At 43.3% G+C, this 17,974-nt stretch overlaps 2 protein-coding genes across 2 annotated transcripts in view; both read right to left on the minus strand.

Moving 5' to 3' along the window:
* Positions 1-181: 181 nt before the first annotated feature.
* Positions 182-10,739, minus strand: hspb8 (heat shock protein b8). The gene is made up of 3 exons (XM_029511097.1): positions 9,957-10,739; positions 6,872-6,935; positions 182-1,557 (listed from the first exon to the last, which is right to left on the minus strand). Exons 1-3 carry the CDS (start codon positions 10,363-10,365, stop codon positions 1,383-1,385), a joined length of 648 nt encoding a protein of 215 aa, XP_029366957.1. The 5' UTR covers positions 10,366-10,739; the 3' UTR covers positions 182-1,382.
* Positions 10,580-17,974, minus strand: part of srrm4 (serine/arginine repetitive matrix 4) — a 52,355-nt gene continuing 44,960 nt past the window's right edge. Inside the window, exons 9-15 of the mRNA XM_029509943.1 lie at positions 17,689-17,931; positions 17,203-17,397; positions 16,454-16,506; positions 15,525-15,626; positions 15,270-15,425; positions 14,489-14,736; positions 10,580-10,788 (exon numbers count right to left, since the gene is read on the minus strand). Of these exons, the coding sequence (XP_029365803.1) occupies positions 10,580-10,788; positions 14,489-14,736; positions 15,270-15,425; positions 15,525-15,626; positions 16,454-16,506; positions 17,203-17,397; positions 17,689-17,931 (1,206 nt within the window). The remainder of the gene's footprint in view (positions 10,789-14,488; positions 14,737-15,269; positions 15,426-15,524; positions 15,627-16,453; positions 16,507-17,202; positions 17,398-17,688; positions 17,932-17,974) is intronic.

Raw genomic sequence — 17,974 nt, forward strand, 5'->3', positions numbered from 1 at the left:
CTCGGCTCTTTCTGCAAAAACACAGCAGTTCCACTCGCACCCAGCACTAAGCCCGCCGCTAATCTGCTGCCCAATTCCTTCTGTTATCCAACAATAGCACCACAGGCTGCCTGGATCCCTGGAACCAGGCCCGTGAGTGGCACGGCTCTCAATAAAAGACACAGATGTTAAGACACACTGAGAGATTGGCTGGACATTTTTATTGCATCAGCCAAGACAAAGACATCAACAGAAAGGAAGGCAGGAAACAAACGTTTTTTGGCAAACAAGTCAGCCTGTCTGTTCCAACAGTCATGCAGCCATCTTTCTGAATGCTCAAATAGAAAAGAAAAATTCAAACCAAATTGCAAAATACCTGGAACACCTCAGTTTAATATTTATATTGAATTGGTACATATGAAAGTATTTACAGTACGCTTTGGTAGAGTACAGTATTAATGCACACAATTCACCCTCTACTGAGCTGCAAACCTGCAATTCTTGTCAGTATAAATGACATTCATTAACTAGAGATAAACAGCGGCAGAAGTGAAGGAAGTCAAGGCATCCACGTACATGAAGGCACTTTCAGGAATCACATACATCTGATGCAGAGATTGTTCCACTAAATAAATCTCATGTTAAGATAAATACAAATATAAATGCGATTCTTTAGGAGGTGACACATATTAACCTACTGTATATTGAAAATGTACCAGTGGCCCGGATGCTATAGCGTAACCTCAGGACTCAGCTGAATACAATATTAAAGCTGCATAGACAAGTTAAACCACTGAAGCTGACCCAGAAAAAAAACAAATAAAATAAAAACAAACCACAACATGTGCTCAGATAAATGCTGGTGACATAATCATGTTTACCAAACCAGCTGGTCTGTAATCTTTTTCTAAGAACGAATGTTACTAGGATAATGGGGAAAAGAATTAAGGCTATAAAATTTGAATTTAAAAAGGAAAACTGAATTGAAATAGAAAATTAATTGGCAACTATTTTAATCATATAAAATGCCCAAAATTATACTTTATAAATATTTAGGTTTCTTGGCAGTTAGACTTTGGATAAAAGGAGCATTTAAAAAAAAAAAATTGGATATTTTATGGATATAGCCATTAATAAAAAAAGCTCTTGCCAAAACCATTTGGTGACTCCACTGACGATGAGGCTTTTCATTGTTAGAGATTGTAAAATGGTACATTTTGTGCATGAAATTCTTGCCTGGTGCAGCTTTCACTTGCTGCAACATGACTTAAATATCTCCTGTTATATTTTACACATTTTATTTCCAGGTTTGTAACAACATGAAGCTGAAGGCCACAGATTTCATATCAAACTTGTAACTGACTGTGCAGGGCGATTTGTCATGTTATGCAGAAGGTTGAGAGTTAGGCCATGGCCGCCTCGGGGGTCCTGGGGACCTCCATCTCCTGTGTTTCACCACTCTGAGAGCCCTCGTTGCTGAAGAGGTAATAGGGAGGCGTCTGCCGAGCTTCGATGATGAGGACGCCCTCAGGGGACAAAGAGGCGAAGACTGTCAGAGGGTCCACGTCTACCGGGATCCTGATCAGACACAGAAAGACGGAGGTGAGAGAACGCGTAGAGCGTCTTTCATGCACAGATAGAAGTTCAGTGTCAGAAGTTTACTGGGTGAAAAATCTGTGAGCAGGTGCGTGTGCGTCCTGCGTCTTTAAAAGCATGAGTGGGAGGAACAAAATCCAGACAGCAGTGAGGAGAAAGAGCCTGAAGAAACAGTCAAGTTCCCTCTTGGAGGTCATGAAAATGTTCACTCTGTAAGAGCTGCTGTGCAAAACACTGTTAAATGCTAGGATTTCTTTTTTTTTTTATTTATTTTTTATTGACACTTCATCAATACTCATAAACAGCCTCCAGTTGGATGATTTTAGCGCTGTGTGGCGTGGAGAGAAAAGAGACGACTTGGCTCAGGATTTCAGACTGTTATTAAAATGCTCACCCCGTCTTTCTTGGCAAGCACTCATTGTACGCTCACAAAATCTACCTCACACCCAAGAGATGAACTGAAAACTATCAGGAGTTGCCATAAAAGAACAAAAACAAAAACAACAGCATCCTTCAGCTCTGCCACAAGTAGGAAGGGAAAGAAACAACGGTTGAGCCGGGTGGGAGGTTTGCAAAAGAAGCCTGATATAAATTGTGTGCATGTTCGCATTTTCGTTCCTAATCTGCTGTTCTTATCTGTCAGATGGGCAATTTCCTGGGCATTTTTTTTTGTCTATTTTTTGGCCTCTTCACTTTGTTTTTTTGACATTTCTCTGTGTGAAAATGTAATTTCCAGGGCAGAGTGGAATAATTTGCTCCCTGAACTTGCAGGAAAACACAGAGTGCTGATGGAAAGTTACAGCTGCAGTTTCTGAGGGCTTAATTTCACAAAACTGTATGTAAACCTAATGAATAATTACATTTTATGATCATAAATTGTCAGTTTGGCATTTATTTATGAAGTTAATTTCAATTATTTCGCAACAAAAGCGGCACAAACACACAGAGATCAAGATGAACTCTCTCTCGCTCTTTGTCAGACATTGTGGCCAAATAAGGATATTGTAGGTTTTCTGTGCGAGCGGCCAAGTGTCACGGAGTTAATATAAACACCAAGCTGCCCTGCTCGCAGGGCGGGAGCGTGCGTCTACCCTCCGTTTAATTAGAAATGCCTCTCCACTGGCTTCCCACTCCACTGAGAAATACAAGGGGGCTAAAGACCTCGCCTGGCAGAAACAGACACACAGTAAGGTCAAGACGGGTCTATTTGTGTGGTCAAACCTCACAGCGTCTCACTGGCTACTTCAGCAGCAACAACCTGCAGACCCGATCGAAGATCACAAAAGGAAACAGGGGAAAACTTCCCTCAATAAACAAAGGCAATAACAAAAAGAAATCTGACAACACTTTGAATTGGAAACTCAAATAGAGAGCTCTCTTCCTCACATGATTAGAAATATTATAGAAGACATAGATAGGGAAAAAGGCAATTACAAAAAATAAAGATAAAGCAGTAACACTATTTGAAATACAGACTCCAGCTTTAGGATTATAGTAAATCCAATTTAGATAGAACAAGACCAGTATAATACATCCAAATATATAAGTTGGAGGACGTATGTCCTGAAAATCTCTTATCATAATTTCAGAGGCCGAGGGCATTCAGGTAGGCGTGTGGTCGAGGGTAAGCGGACGAGACAGCTCAGAGATGTGGGATGAGTTTCTAAAAGACAAAACAATCTGTCTACTGTCACAGTGGTGTTTTAAACAATCTGCTCCCGCTGACAATGCTAACACTGCATTTTTCTGTTTATCATGTTAGATGAGCATGTTGGCACGTTAACACTGGCTTGTTAAAAGTAAAAACACCCTGCAGCTGTTGGAGGTATTAGTTTTATTTGGTTGGTGGGAGGAGTTAATCGTCTGGGAGCCATTAATGTCCATACAAAATTCTGTCTGTCCGTCCACTTTCACGATGATGTATTTGAAGCGTCAGCCTATTTCATTCAGAACTGCAAAATCCAGCAACTGGAGTCCTAACATCAAATGTCTGCTGAGACGTTTCACTAAATTAGAAATTTGACCTGCTGGTGCTCCCTTCAGGATCCTTTATCAACAGCAGGGGTGGGAATCTTTTACTATCTCATGATTCCATTCAGATTTTTTGGACGCTACGATTTGATTCATAATGATTTCTGCTTCAATCTATGGGTGTGCAAAAGATCTTCATGATCTACTCCAGTCCGCTTTGCAAGACTGAATGACAAATGGAGACAGTAAAGTTTCTTTTTCACATTAATTAAGTTTTCATTAACATTTAAACAGAGACCAGACCAGAAACCAGAGCCCTGCAGAGAGTGGAGACGAGACACCGGACCTCCCCTCCAGAGATTGCCCCCCTTCACAGAAAAACTGGGGTAAAAAAAAATAATAATATGGGAAAAATGTAAACAGAATTTGGGAAAAAATGAATCAGATTTTGTAGGGCTCTGGGTAAAAACCAAAACGAGTCCTAATCTTTGCCTTCAGCGAGGACGGGGCCGGTTGAATCTCTCTTTCCTCCATTCCTCCTTGTTTTGCTGCTTACTGTGCATATGTATGTTCCAGAGCTGACTCTGTGCTGACGTCAGGACGTCCCGCATACAAAAGGCAGAAAGGCTGTGGATTTGCTTTATTTTATTTTATCTTTTAATCGATTTTGGGACATTTTAAATCGATTCTGAATGAATGAGCATCGCGATTCTTTTGCCGCGCTCCTAATTAACAGAGCTCATTGTGACGCTATGTGGACCTGCTAGACCATCAGGATCCATCCTCTTGGAACCATAAATGAACTAAATGTAGTTCCAGCCGACCAACTTATTGAGTAAGAGATGAATTTGAAGGCAACATTTGATGAGGTTTGTGTAAGTCAGTATTAATCTCAGATCAAGCCACACACACGCTGACACCTTTCAGTATTTCTGCCTCCCTGCCTTCCCTCAAGAAGCCAATTGCCGCGAAAACAAAGTTGCTCCTTCTGACAAAGTCAAATCACTCGGGCGGGCCCATTACGTGGGACTCAGGCAGAAAGAAGCCTTATCTCGCCAGCTTGGGGAGTTTATTTACCTCCAGCAAGTGAACATTTTATCTCAGACATTGATTTTGTACAGCTGCCAAAACACTGTCCAATGTGCTTTTCCCCTGCAGAGATGGTGAGACAGGACAGTGACGCTTGACAGGAGGTGTGTGTGTGTGTGTGTGTGTGTGTGTGTGTGTGTGTGTGTGTGTTCATGGAGCGTCTGGGGTGGAAAACATATGACTCATATGGTCATTCCCACACACACACAGATACAACACACATATCATATCATTGTGTGTCATGAGAGAGCAGACAGAGGCAGAACATGAGATTCCAGAATAACAAGCTGCTCACAAACAGATGGAGCATGTTGTGTTGCAGCAGCACAAGCTTTTGGCTTTTTAGCCTCCACTTTGACTGAAGAGCCGCAACTAACAATTCTCATCCATCATCACAAGGTTTATTATGCTCTGGAATAAGAGTGATAGAGTTTAAAATGTCCAACACATTATTATTATTATTATTATCACATGAACTACAGATCTTCATAACTGAAAAGCTCTGTTTCATTAGAGTGAAGTTTTCAGCTTCCTTTTTTCTTCTTAGGCTGTGTTGTTGCTACTTTCAGGTAATTAAAGGATCTGTACACATAATGGTACAGATACTGATACAGTCTGGAGAAAACAAACCTTCATATTTTATTATTTCAGCTTTTACACGTCTTTGCCATAAATGTACCTGCTGCGGGTACTTCAGGACATTATTGTGTTTCATAATTGTTGAATCTTTTATAAAACTGATGCACAGACGCACAGAAACAAAACAAAAACAAAACAAAACAAAAAAAAAAGTAGCTGAGCAAAGGAATGTCGACTCCACTCTGTCTCTATCTCCCCCCGTTGCATTTGTGCATTGAGGGCAGTTATTTATATGTGACCCCGAGCCCCCCCCCCCCCCACTGGTTTCAGATGTTGCTCTGCTGAGAGGTGCAGGCCTAATCGGAAAGCGTCCAAATTAAAAGAAGCCTTTGATATGGACAGTGTGCCGCGAACACAACTGCTTGACAATTAACCAACTGGAAATTAGCAGAGCTGGACCGAAGCGCCTGCGAAACGGCGATCCGCTCCAGCGATTATCTTTGCTGTTTGAAGTCTCTCCACCACCGAATAATAATAATAAAAAAAAAAAAAAACAAACAAAAAAAACAGGGACTGAGGCAGAGAGCCGAGGAAGCCGTGAAAACTGCCCGTGACTTAAAGTGCACAGCAGCACACACCCATGTAATGGCTGCCTCATTATTGTGATGTTTGGAGGTGCTGTTTCCTTCAGTGGCGACTGTCTGCAGCTGGCAGGGATTTTGGATTGGAGGGTTGTTTGTCCACTCGGAGCTGATATGACTGTGGAGCAGCTGCTCAGAACTATTTTAAGAGAGAGATGTGCACGTAGTATTGACTCTTACATTCTGAGGAGATAAATACATTTACATTTACTCATTTGGCGGACGTGTCATCGAAAGTGACCCGAAGGAGTCCGGGACATCTGTGTTGTCGTGTTGTTGCATAAAGAAATGTGTTTCTGTATCTGGAAACACAGTCCTGCTTTACACATTCACGTATGCTGTTGATTAGAAAAGAAACATCAGCACATCTTGATCATGAGGCTTTTATGGGCACCTCACTTTAGTTTAAGGTTTGACTCTACATGTAACTACATTTGTACCTTGTATTTATCTTGTTTTTAAAGAATGACGCAGTGAATGGGAAAGCTGCTGCAGCCTGTTTGTTTCTCTCAGCAGATGTCAGAGACATGTGGGAAGAAAGAGCTGGTGTCATAAAAACGGAAATATGAGACATTTATATTTACGATTCAGCATTTTAGAAAGATTGATGGAATAAACCGTCTTTGGCTGAAGCTATTGTGACAGAATCTGGCATAAAACCACAAAAAACAAAACAAAACAGGACACAACACAGCAGGAACTTCACTACCTCCCCTTCAGACTTCTTAATATGAAGCCATGTTTGCTTTTCCTCATTTGAAGAGCATTGTCGAACTCACAGTCAATCTTATGTGAATCTTTTTTTTAGAGGTTTGAAAGCTAAATCCGTGTAGGATTGCAAGAATAATAATGGTTAATAAAGGTGATTTTGATTGATATGGAATCACGGTTGTTCAACATAATTATCAGCTGTTCAGAAAATAAGCGTTTATCAAAAACAAAAGATTAGATCTGAGCTATGTGATCGAGCCCGTCGTATCAAAGTGACAGCCAAAGGTCACTGAAGTCATACTCACTGTATCTTCTTTGTAAAATTCTTTGTCACGATGCCTCCTTCTTCCTGCTTCTCTTCATGTTTCCCTGTTTCGGAGAAAAAAAGAAAAAAAAGAAGAAGCACATAAGAAACTTTACATGACGTTTTGATGAAGTTCAACATTGAGCAACAGTTCAGCGAGGTCATGGGTTAGAAATGGATGTATATTGCTACACGGACCTATCTCAGCTGTTCTAAATATAACAATCACATCAACATCTACTTCATTTATGACGAAGATGTTTCAGCTTTGAGACGTGCGGGGCGGGTTGCACAGAACACGCTGTAACGACGAAGCACCCATTCATTCCCTTTTGCTGCTTCCAAAAATGGGTCTCCTGGAGAAAGACACTCACACATGTTGGGCTGAAGTTGGGGCGAACAGCGAGGCCTGGAAAGCCCCCTCCCTTCCCCTGAGCAACCCCCGTCCCCTCCCTCCACCTACTCCTCTGAGCTCTGTTTAAGGCCGTTCTATCTCTCAGGCTCGCCAGCAGCTGCTCCGGGGCTGCGAAATGTCAACGCCCCCTGCCAGCAGCGTGGCCTGCCCTACCCCTCAACCCCGAGGCTCGACTATGCGCCACCTTATACCCCCACAGTGACGTCCGTGCCTCTGGAAAGTGCTCGACTCCACCAGAGAGACATCGAGGCTGCAATTAAAGCTCCTGAGAGAGCGGAGCTGAGATCACCAGTGAAGTAATGAGATTATTAAGAAACCTTGTTGTGACATATATCAGCAATCACTGAACTTTGGAGCAGTCCAGGGCTCGGTCTCTCCTTCTTTTCAACCCTCTTGCAATAGAGATGCCAAATTCCAGATGCTCTGTGTAATACTGTATGTTCTGGGAGGAGAGAGAGCAGATGGGGGCTTATTGTAAGGGATGTGGAGGGGTTAGGAACTACACAACGTTGTTGAATTCTTTACCAAAGTAACCCCACTTATCATCATATCTAGTAAAATTAGTGGAGCCACATGTGGCGTACTTTGACGTCTCCAGCCGGAGGTGAGACGTTACGTCTCTGACTCATCTTTAATGAGATGGGGATTTCAACTTCTGGAAGATGAGAGGGCCGCAGCCTCTGATTGATAGTTAGTCAACAGCGCGTCGTCTGGGGAAGCTCTGAGAACGTCAGTAACGAGGTCCGCAGCGGTGTCTTCTCAACACGTCAGAAAATGTCCGACACACGAAGAACCAAAATGGCCCCGGTGCCAAACATGAACCAAACATTACAGGGAAAGAGCTGCGATGGCAACTCACATCTACGTCCACAGAAGTGTGAAAGACCTCTGATGATATCAGGCCATGACCCTTATATACTGCTGCTGTTGCTTTTCTTTATATTGCTTTACGTTCTAAACGTATTATTCCAGCTGATGGGATTTTTGTTCGCGTTTGTACCAAACAAACAAGTTCCTTCGGCCGCTGAGTGACTCTGAAATTATGGTCTGTTGGTGTGACACATTTTACCTCCTCCAATTTAGATATTTCTCTTGGCCACATTGTGATTTTGTAAATATATCTTTAAAAAAAAAAAATAATCCACCATTTGGCCTTAATGTACTCTGATTATCCACTGTCCCTGACGATGCAAAGACCTGTTAATATTAAACATTTGGACAAATGAGCCGTGTAAGCAAACCGCTATCGACCTTTATGCTTTAGGAGCAACAAAAGCGTTGCATTTAATTTTGTGTCAGCTGGTTAACTGAAAGTCTGATAGAGATATTAACCATCAAAGCCCTTAAAGAGCAGCTAAAAACCTCGTTTTAACCGAAACATGCCATCAGGAGACACTGTCATCATTTCAAATGAATTTGTTTAACCATTAGAGGCCCATTGGTCTCAGGATTAATCCAGCCATGTCCTTCACATTCCATTTATAGAGCAATGACCTTTCGACCAGAAAAAAACATGCTGTGTTGAATGCTTCCTTGTCAAAGATTTGTTCATTTGTGTACTGAACACCTGAGACTTTCCTGTATCAGATTTAGAACAAGCGTTGAGTCACTGTGGCGAGCAGGAAGGCCCAACATGGCGCTGACTGAATGACCCAACTGTCATACCAACAATGTGTTTATAAAAAACCCGGAGTGCAGGAGCCCCCCCCCCGGCCTCTGTGCCCCCATCGGCTCTGGGTATCCCTGGAATTCAACTTTGCCCTGTGAAGCATCGACTTGAGGAAGTAACAACTACAATTTCCTCCCACGAAAAAAGTGACAAAACACGGACGTGACACGAACAGAAGCAAAAAAAAAAAAACAAAAAACAAAACAGCAACCCGCTGGGTTAAGGCGAGGTCCTATTTCCAGAACATTCTCTCCGGTGTTTCATGGGAGCGAGCTGCTTGTCTTATTGTAAACAGAGACTGTTGTCACGGGCCTTGCCTTAAATCTAAATCGAGCTCATGGGTGACTGAGGGAATGATTCTCCAGGAATCTGAAACAGGTGTCTAAGCTTGAGGATCTGCCTGCCAACGTGCGAGTCCCATTCCCCAAAAATCTGCCCAGCTCTTCCACATATCAAGAGTCATTACTGCTGCGACCATGTTAAAAGCCTAACGCAGAGAGGGGGGGGCGCTTCCATCGCATGCTTCATAGAGGTGATATTTCTTGGCCAGACTGGTGCGAGGATCCTGAGATAGTTTCCTACTAAGGCGTTGTCTTGTTATGTCTCAAAAGGTGATTTGTCATCTGTTGAGGACGTATTGTCTAAACGTGTCTGTTTCATTAAGTGTTGAATAATAATAATAATAATAACAATAACGAAGAATCTGAGGGTATAAGCAGGAGTCCAACCTTCCTCAGTAAAATCCAACACTCTTGAGGAAAAAGTTGGACTTTTGCACAGAAATAAGTATGTGAACTATATTATAACTCTTACACGGCCAGAAATACATTTCTGAGAAACTTGCACAACATTAACAACAAAATGTTGGCCTACAGCTGTATGTCTCTGAAGTGATGGTTCACTGTGACCTCCAGCTTTGGATCTCAGGGGTCACCCCCCCCCCAAAAAAAAAGTCCTGAATCCTGGTTAAATATAGTTCAGATCTCAGCATCCCGGACTCACCTGACACTTCTACAAACCCGTCTCTCGTTTTGACGTGTAATTCCTCCGGTTTGAAGCTGTGGACGTTCACGCAGACCTTCCAGGGCTCCCCCCCGGTGGTGACGGGGGAGCTCCGCGGGGAGGCCTCCCCGTACCTGCTGGTGTACATCGGGGGGCCTCCGGCGGACTGACGCGGAGGGAAACCGGAGCGCAAAGCGCTGCCGAAGGGCGACGGGCTGAGGCGTGAGCTGAGCCGGCCCGGCCGAGCCCAGCCCGGCCAGTCCATCGCCAGATCGTTGGGGAAAGGAGGCATCCCAAAGTCTTCTTCCATAAACCGAGACCCGATCTGATCCCTGAACGGGGACTCTCCAAACGGATCCCTGGGAAACCTCTGCCGGCTCCCCATGGTGTAGAAATCTCCCTCCGCCATGTCCAGCTGGGTCCAAAAAAAAAGTTCAAGTATCAGAAGAATCCCTCGAAAAAAGTTTATTTTTTTTTTGTTTGGTTTTTAAGTCAGAAATAAGAAATGTCCCGCGCCTGCGTGGTTAAAAGAAAAACTTTATCTCTTTCGGATTACGCGCATTACGCAACCAGCCACCCGTCGATCCAACAGGAGAGAGTCCGACACACACTTTGTGAAACCTTCAGGGGTGCCGGTCCGAGTCCTGCACACTTTGTGAAACCTTCAGGGGGGCCGGTCCGAGTCCTGCACACTTTGTGAAACCTTCAGGGGGGCACTGGTCCGACTCCTGCTGGCGGAGGGGTTTTATACCGGACCAGGTTTCCCAGACGGTGAGTCCGCGTTCAACAAGTGACGGGAGAAAGTGCTGGGAGGGTCCGGAGAGAGTCCACACTGCAAAAAAATAAAAAGTAAGAACTAAAAGGATCCACTTCAGAGCTCACAGCTCAGCAGCACAAAAAGTGAGACTAAAAAAAAAGAACCAGCTGCGTCAATGCCAAGACATGCGCAAAAGTTTAAATCCAGATGGCGTGAGCTGCTGATGTGGATCGTCTTTTTGTTTTTTTGTTTTTTTTGCAGTGTAGGCCTCAGCAGATGACCGAGGAGGCCCAAATGGAGTTACCGTCCTCAGGTCAGCCACAGTCCGGGTGACTCACCGCCTCTTTAATAGAAAACAACGCAGACGGAGCTTCGTGTCAAACGCGCTGATGTCACATTTACAAAACAGCTGAGGAGTCACTTCAGCCACATCCAGGACACAACATCAGAACAGGATTTCTTTTTTTTTTTTTATATATATATTTATGTCTTATTCTGAACACGCAAATGGCAAAGAGGTGTGTGTGGGACAATTCAATTTCCAGGTGAAACATCATTATTACAACGAGGAGTTCACACCGACACAAGAGGAAATGTGAAAGTATGAAAAACAATGTTGTTGGGAGAGAATATGCATAATTTAACACAGAAACATCACTATTGCTATATGAGCTTGTTATTGGAGTTTGTTTGTTTGCTTTTTTTTTTTTTTTTAATAACAAAAGACATGATGAGAGGGATCTTATACACAAAGACATCTAAAGTCCACCCACCGATGCCAAACTGGCATATTTGTCTTATTTTCCTACTTCATGGGCCAAAGTGTCGTGTCCATACCAACATTTTCTTTTTTTTTACATCCATCAAGGCCCAGGTCACATTCTGTAAATCAGATAATTACACTTTTTGTATAATCAGTACAATGCAGATGCATATTTTCACCACAGTAATTACATATCTAAAGTAATTTTTTTTGTTGTTTTGTTTTTTTTTTTTTTTTTTCACAAGAACTGATGTAAACTTTACATTGTGAGGTGCGTGTTGGAGGGACGTTTTGGCCCGTGTGCCCGAAAGATTACCAACATGAGCGCACAAATCATCCAGTGGCACCTCGTCAGCGCCGGGTGACTCGAGTCATCGTCAGTTCATAGTTTATGGCAGACTCATGTGCCAAGTTGGTTCCTCTTCCGGGGTCGTAGTTCCCTCATTCGTCCAATTTAGTTGACATTCGGGGAAATAAGCGGAGAGTCTTGAGTGCATAGAGAGCAGTCTGTCAGGCCTGGAGCAGTTTCACACACAGGTTGATGGATTTGAAATGACTGAGGAATATAACTCTTAATTATGTAGAAAGGCAGTTTCAAACTTTGCAGATTCAGACTCTGGAGCTGGAAAAGCCTCAAAATGAGCTTTAATAAGTTTAAGTTGGACATTTGGGTCATACAGGTTTCCCTTTGCTGCTGGATTAGATCGTTGATACTGGCTAACTTATCTTAGCAGAAAGAGTGGACACACACGCAGAGACTCAATCTGGCTCTGCATCGCAATTCTTCATCTGCTTCATCCCCACCGACGGTCACCATGTGTATACACGTATACATACATAGAGTTCTGTTCCCTTTAACAAAGCTGGACTGCTTGGCTAAACTCAGATTGTGCTCTCCAACTAAATAAAAGATTCTCAGAGGAATAAGACAGCAGCCTCAGACACGACCTTGATGTTAAATCGCTACTTGTTGATGAGACAAGATATTCAAAACTGTCTCTGTTGCAGAAACAACAGCAGATCTTCACGCAGGAGGTATATGAGATTGGAGATACATTCTATCTTACTGGACATGCGATCCTTGTCCAGCTTTAATGACGCGTGTTTTAAATCACTTTTAAAGACAAATCCTGAATCTTATTTTTGTCCGATTGTGTTGTTTTCACATCATGATCCCGACGGGCCCTTTTCATAATTTTCAGGACACAAGACAGCTAACATTAACAGCTATATAATTAATGACATAATTCCTTCTTGGTTAGTTTTGTTGTGCGTTAATAGAGATGAAAAAATGTAAATAAATTTAAAAAAGGCCACAAAACAGGAGATTCCCTTTATAGTCGAGCATATAGTGAGCAAGCGGGTATCCTGAAAAGGTTCTTAATGCTAAGCTAAGCTAACCAGTGGTAGCTTCGTAGTCAGCAGTTAGCAGCAGAGTAGTTTTGATCTTCTGTCTGAACTCTTAGCAAGAAAGAAAATGACCATTTTCCCCAAAACACTAAAAAAAAAAAAAAAAAAAAGAAAAATGAACACAAACAAAGATGTTTTCGGTTGCTCCGGCTTTTGCTTCTCAAGATTTTGAACACCTGCTTCCACTTTGAGGCTCATGTGTCATCACCAAAGTAATAATTCAACAATAGAACAAAAATAAATCACAGTAGTGTCATAATAACTATAAATTGACAGTGTTGCATAGAAAGATTGACCGCTACTGACAGGGACAACAAACCAATAAATATTAAATAAGTAATAAATATGTATGGCGTTGCACAATTCAAAAGTTGTAACACATAGTGAGAAAAGGTTTGTCAAGTGAACTGAGAATCAGCGTTGCTGTACGTGATGGCTGAGTTTCATCAGGTTGCAACCAAATGAGCTCCAACTTTTACTTCCTGTGCTACTAATTAATAAAAAAGACAACAACAGAAAAAATCAGACTGATACGTGCAGTCAACAACAGCCCGAGATGTTAGTTTAAGCTTGGAAATCGTTTTTATATTTAATGAGAAAATCTCCATGTTTTATTTGTCACGAGCTGTCAGGGAAAAAAGAAAAACCCTTTTTCTGACTCCATGAACATTTTGTCAAAAGAAATCCCCCCGCCTAGTCGCTGCATGTGCGGTGTTGTGATTGCTCTCTGCGGTATTACACGGACTGACATTTCAATTGTTTTCCACTTGATCAGAGGATAAATTAATTTGACATTTGAGCTGACAGGCACTTTGCTCGACGTCGGGCCGCCCTCTATTTTTCATTTTTCAGAGGAAAGGTGCTTGTTCGTCACCTTCTGCAGGGCCGAGATCGGGCGGGAAGCCTTCTCCCTCTTCCTGATAACGATCCCTCTGAAGCCATTTGTAAACATCTGGATCAAATGGCTCGAACGTTGCCTCAGTGCCTCGCTACTTGGAACAAAATCTAGGACATATAACTGACATGATAAATTTTTCATGTCTTGTTGAACTTGGCCTCTCATTTGCATGAATGAGATGAAAATTGTACCCTTATCGGGAGTCAGAATCAGAAAGCGTATTATGTGCCATTATGTCCCATTTTGAAGAACCATCCAATTTCAAAATAAATCTGAAGTTGATAATTTGAATTTGAAAAAGAATAATTTAATGGAACATGCACAGGCATAAAAAAGGAACAGAGATCTTTGATGACTCGTGTTGTTTTGTTATGCGCAGTTTCTATTGGAAATATCTACGAGATGAACAGTCGCAGGCCATTGTCAGTGCTGATGCAAGAGGATGCAGAACCCGAACGAAACAAACAGACAAAAAGACATTCAGTCTCCAGTGGTGAATGGGACTGCCTCATGAAAACCGTGCTTGTGTCCCCTGCTGGGACATTTCCATTGAAGCGTCAAAGCGGAGCGTGGAGACACACACGGTCCATTGCACCAACATCCAGTGTCCTCGCTCTGCGGCGGAAACCCAGCCAGGGCTTCAGTCCCTTTAATGTTCTCCAGGGAAACTTAACGCCGGGTTTTGTTACGTTTGTGCAACGAACCGCGACTCCGGCTGCGACTGCGGGTCCCAAAGATTGAGTTCCAGGAGGAACTGCGACTGTAGCTCCTATAGGAGGAGTAACTGCGGCAGCGGCTGCGACTGCGGCTCCTGCTCCGGCTCCTGCTGACGCTGTGGAGAATGCTGCGACTGCGGCTGCGGGTGAAGAGGCTGCTCCAGGATGACACGCTGGTGGAGCGACTACTGGAGGAGGGACTGGGGCGGAAGTAAGGGATGGGTCTCTTCCTGGCACTGAGGAGAGGTGAAAAGACAACAGATTAACTAGCAGCAAAAAAAAAAAAAAAAAAAAAAAAAAAAAAGTCCAACTAAATCACGGCACAGCTGCTCTACGGAGAAGTTGAGTGTCTTCCAGCTGCAATTTCACTGTTTCGGCATCAACGCTCACACATCAGCGTATTTTTGGTGAAAAAGCTGAAAAAACAAAAAATAATGCAAACTGTCCCCTTCAACAAGCAGGTGAACACCGTAGAGCACTGATCAGCTTAATCCTTCAAATTTGGATAATCAGCCAGTTCTTTTCCTTTTTTTGTTTCTTTTTTACATTTCAGATTGTCGTCACCATCTGTTCCTTTAGCACCTGTGGTGGCTGTAAAGCTGACGATTAGCTCATCCTCTGGCTAAATGCCTTTTTTTTTTTGAGGCTCGTTGATGCGGGAAAGATTTCAGGCCGTGGACGGGTCTAGCTGGGTGGGGACCGGAGCTGCGTCTTCTCCGGCTTCATGCGTAAAAATGTTTAGTGTTCAAAATACAGGGAAAAGCTGCACCTTGTGATTCGGCGTGCTTCTAGATGGCTGGGCGAATCTCTTCTCCTTTTCTTCATGGGGGAGTAGGATTTGCGTCTCCGCCTCTTCCCGCTGACTTTATGTGTATGTTTTACATTTGTCTCCCTGGAGCTCGATGTTCTCTTTCTGTCTCGTAGTCTGGAAAGTAGACATCACACTGTGAACTTGCAATCAAGAGCAAAGTAAATATATTTATTATATACCTCTGAAGTGGTGGTGGTGATGGGGGCCGGTTACCTGTCATCACTGTATCTGGAGTAGCTTCCTCTGGAGCTCAGGCTGGCCACGCTGCCTCGGCGCCTCAGGTCAGCCGAATAACTCGGAGAGCGTGAGTATGAGCTGAAAACGAGACATGACAATCATCCCCATGTGAGCGGCACACGAAGCCACACAATCCACCACCTCGACCACAGACAGAAGCTGCCTGTATGAAGGGATGGGGCGCTCTTCCCCTCCGAGGAAGCTTAAGTCAGGGCAGGACCACTGACAAACAGATTGAGTGAGCTGATCAGGGCCCCTGGGGGCCTCCGAGGAGCTCGTGGTGACTGAGAGGAGGATGTTGGACTGTTTAATATAATCCCCTCCACCGACTGCTTTTTAAACAGCAGAGAGCTTTAAGCCTTCTCCCGATCTGATCGCTCAAGATTTGTAGAGCTCTATTCAGCTGCAGCTCTACCTGTGTATGTAACCACACAGACTGCGTGTGTCTGAGTGAAAAAATGCTGTAAAGTAAGAATGCTTTCGGAAGTAAAATAATATTTGAACATATTGCTTTGATTTAGGTTTCTCTTCTGTTCACTTTGCATTTTGTTAAACTGATAAAATAATGCATAAAAACACTTCTTTTTTTTTTTGAACGCATTCTTCCTTTACTGCATTTTTCACACCTTCCTAAAAGTCTTGCACTGTTATATAGGTATATATTTCCATATGCACAGACAGATGTGTGTCCATCCATCCAGGGTGACAAGCTTTACTCCACTACATTTCTATTGATGCTGTCCTTACTCGCTAGTTTTGTGTTAGTCTAACTTTCATTGTTTTTAATTGTTACTTTTTTTGTAACACGCCAGGTAAGACTGTGGCCAAGATGCATAATACTCATCAAACCTGGGATCATTTGTCCATCACGATTGGCTGTATTATTTATCACCTGGAACACACACCTGTTGTATTTCAGATGAGCACCATTAGCTTGTAGCCGGTGTTTGGACGTCTTCTGTGGACATCACTTACTACACGGTCCGGACAGGACACTCCCGTGTCCCTCTCTCTGTTACCTGTCTGCAGCTGGAACACTCTCCTCTCTGTCTCTTCCTTTCTGATGGAGCTACTAAACTCAGCTGTTTCTGTCAAAGATAACGTTTTGTCTCGGGCTAAGCTAAGCTAGGCTAAGCTAGGCTAATGGACGTTAACATCAGCTGGTTTCTCATTCCCGCTTCACCGTCACCACCTTTTTTAAAAACATTTGTTCAGAAAATGTCTTCACCCTTTATTTTTCATTCTCTTTTCTTTTCCTTTCTGATCACCGGACATTTTCCTACCGAACTTCAGACAACAGAAAACAGCCTGGCATAGCAACAGTAACCAAGGGGGGCGGGGCTTAGCGAAGACTCGGTGGCCAAACCATTTGTTGGGGGGTTAACAACTATGAAGAAAACAAATAAGAAGAACATGGACGGCCATGCACCTTGAATGTTTGGACTACAAACCTAATTATGGGTAATTATTTTCATTTGGCCTGAGGGCAACATCAATGTCTCCATTAATCCAGCAGGCTACTCTTCACTCAAATCAAAAATGTCAAGGCACAAGACTGTGAACGTGTGGACTGGATGTTAGTGACACAAAGGAGAGTGCTATAAAATCATCATCACAGCTGCTATTATGTGCAGCAGGTAAATCATTCACCCACCTGTAAGACGACAGCGACAGGCTTCGGGAGTAGCGTCCGGAGTATCTGGAGCTTTCTGAGGATCTGCTCCTGCTCCTGCTGCTGGATGACCGAGTTTTCAGCACCCGCCGAGACGACTTGCTCATCCTCTGCGAGCAGGTGGAAGTCTTTGGAGGTCTGACGACCTCTACACGACACCCCAAGGTTATCTGATCTCTGCGAAACAAAATACATTAAAAAATACTTTACAGCTTTAAAGTGATAAGGCCCAAACAGCAGTCTGGGTTGTTATTCTCACCTCATAAGATGCATATTTATTCAATATTTCAAAAGGAGAAACAGAGCATGGAAACACAAGATAAACAGCCCGGCAGTTTCCATGGAAGCACTCATTCAGATGGATTATTTATTATGAACACAACATTACCTCTTGCTGTTTGAACTGAAAAGGGTTGCGGACAAGCTCTCCTCCCCGTAAGGTCTGCATAAAGATGCGTAGCTGGTTACAGAATTTCCTGAATCTGAGGCATTGTCTCGGTCAGCAAACTTCAGCTTCTCCGGCGAGGCCAAACGCTGAGGACGGTTCCTCTGGATGTCAGTGACACTTGCCCGAGAAACGCCAGTTTTGCTCGACGGCGGCGAGGACGTGTCATTCCCAGAATCGTAATCGTGGGGCACTTCGTCCTGCCTTGATAAATGCTGAGAGCGTTTCCCATGTAAGAGCTCGCTTCCGGGTTTTGAAGACAAAATCTGCAAACAGACAAACAGGCTGGAGCTTAAAACCAGGCGTGTG

Source organism: Echeneis naucrates, chromosome 9, assembly GCF_900963305.1.
Source record: "Echeneis naucrates chromosome 9, fEcheNa1.1, whole genome shotgun sequence".
NCBI lineage: Eukaryota > Metazoa > Chordata > Actinopteri > Carangiformes > Echeneidae > Echeneis > Echeneis naucrates.

Bases quoted from the DNA above. Each gene is read 5' to 3' on its own strand.
- hspb8 (XM_029511097.1), bottom strand. From the start codon at position 10,365: ATGGCGGAGGGAGATTTCTACACCATGGGGAGCCGGCAGAGGTTTCCC. The intron at 6,936-9,956 runs GTGAGTCCGGGA...TCTCCGAAACAG, and splicing joins CGGGTTTGTAGAAGTGTCAG to GGAAACATGAAGAGAAGCAG. The intron at 1,558-6,871 runs GTGAGTATGACT...GTGTCTGATCAG, and splicing joins AATTTTACAAAGAAGATACA to GATCCCGGTAGACGTGGACC.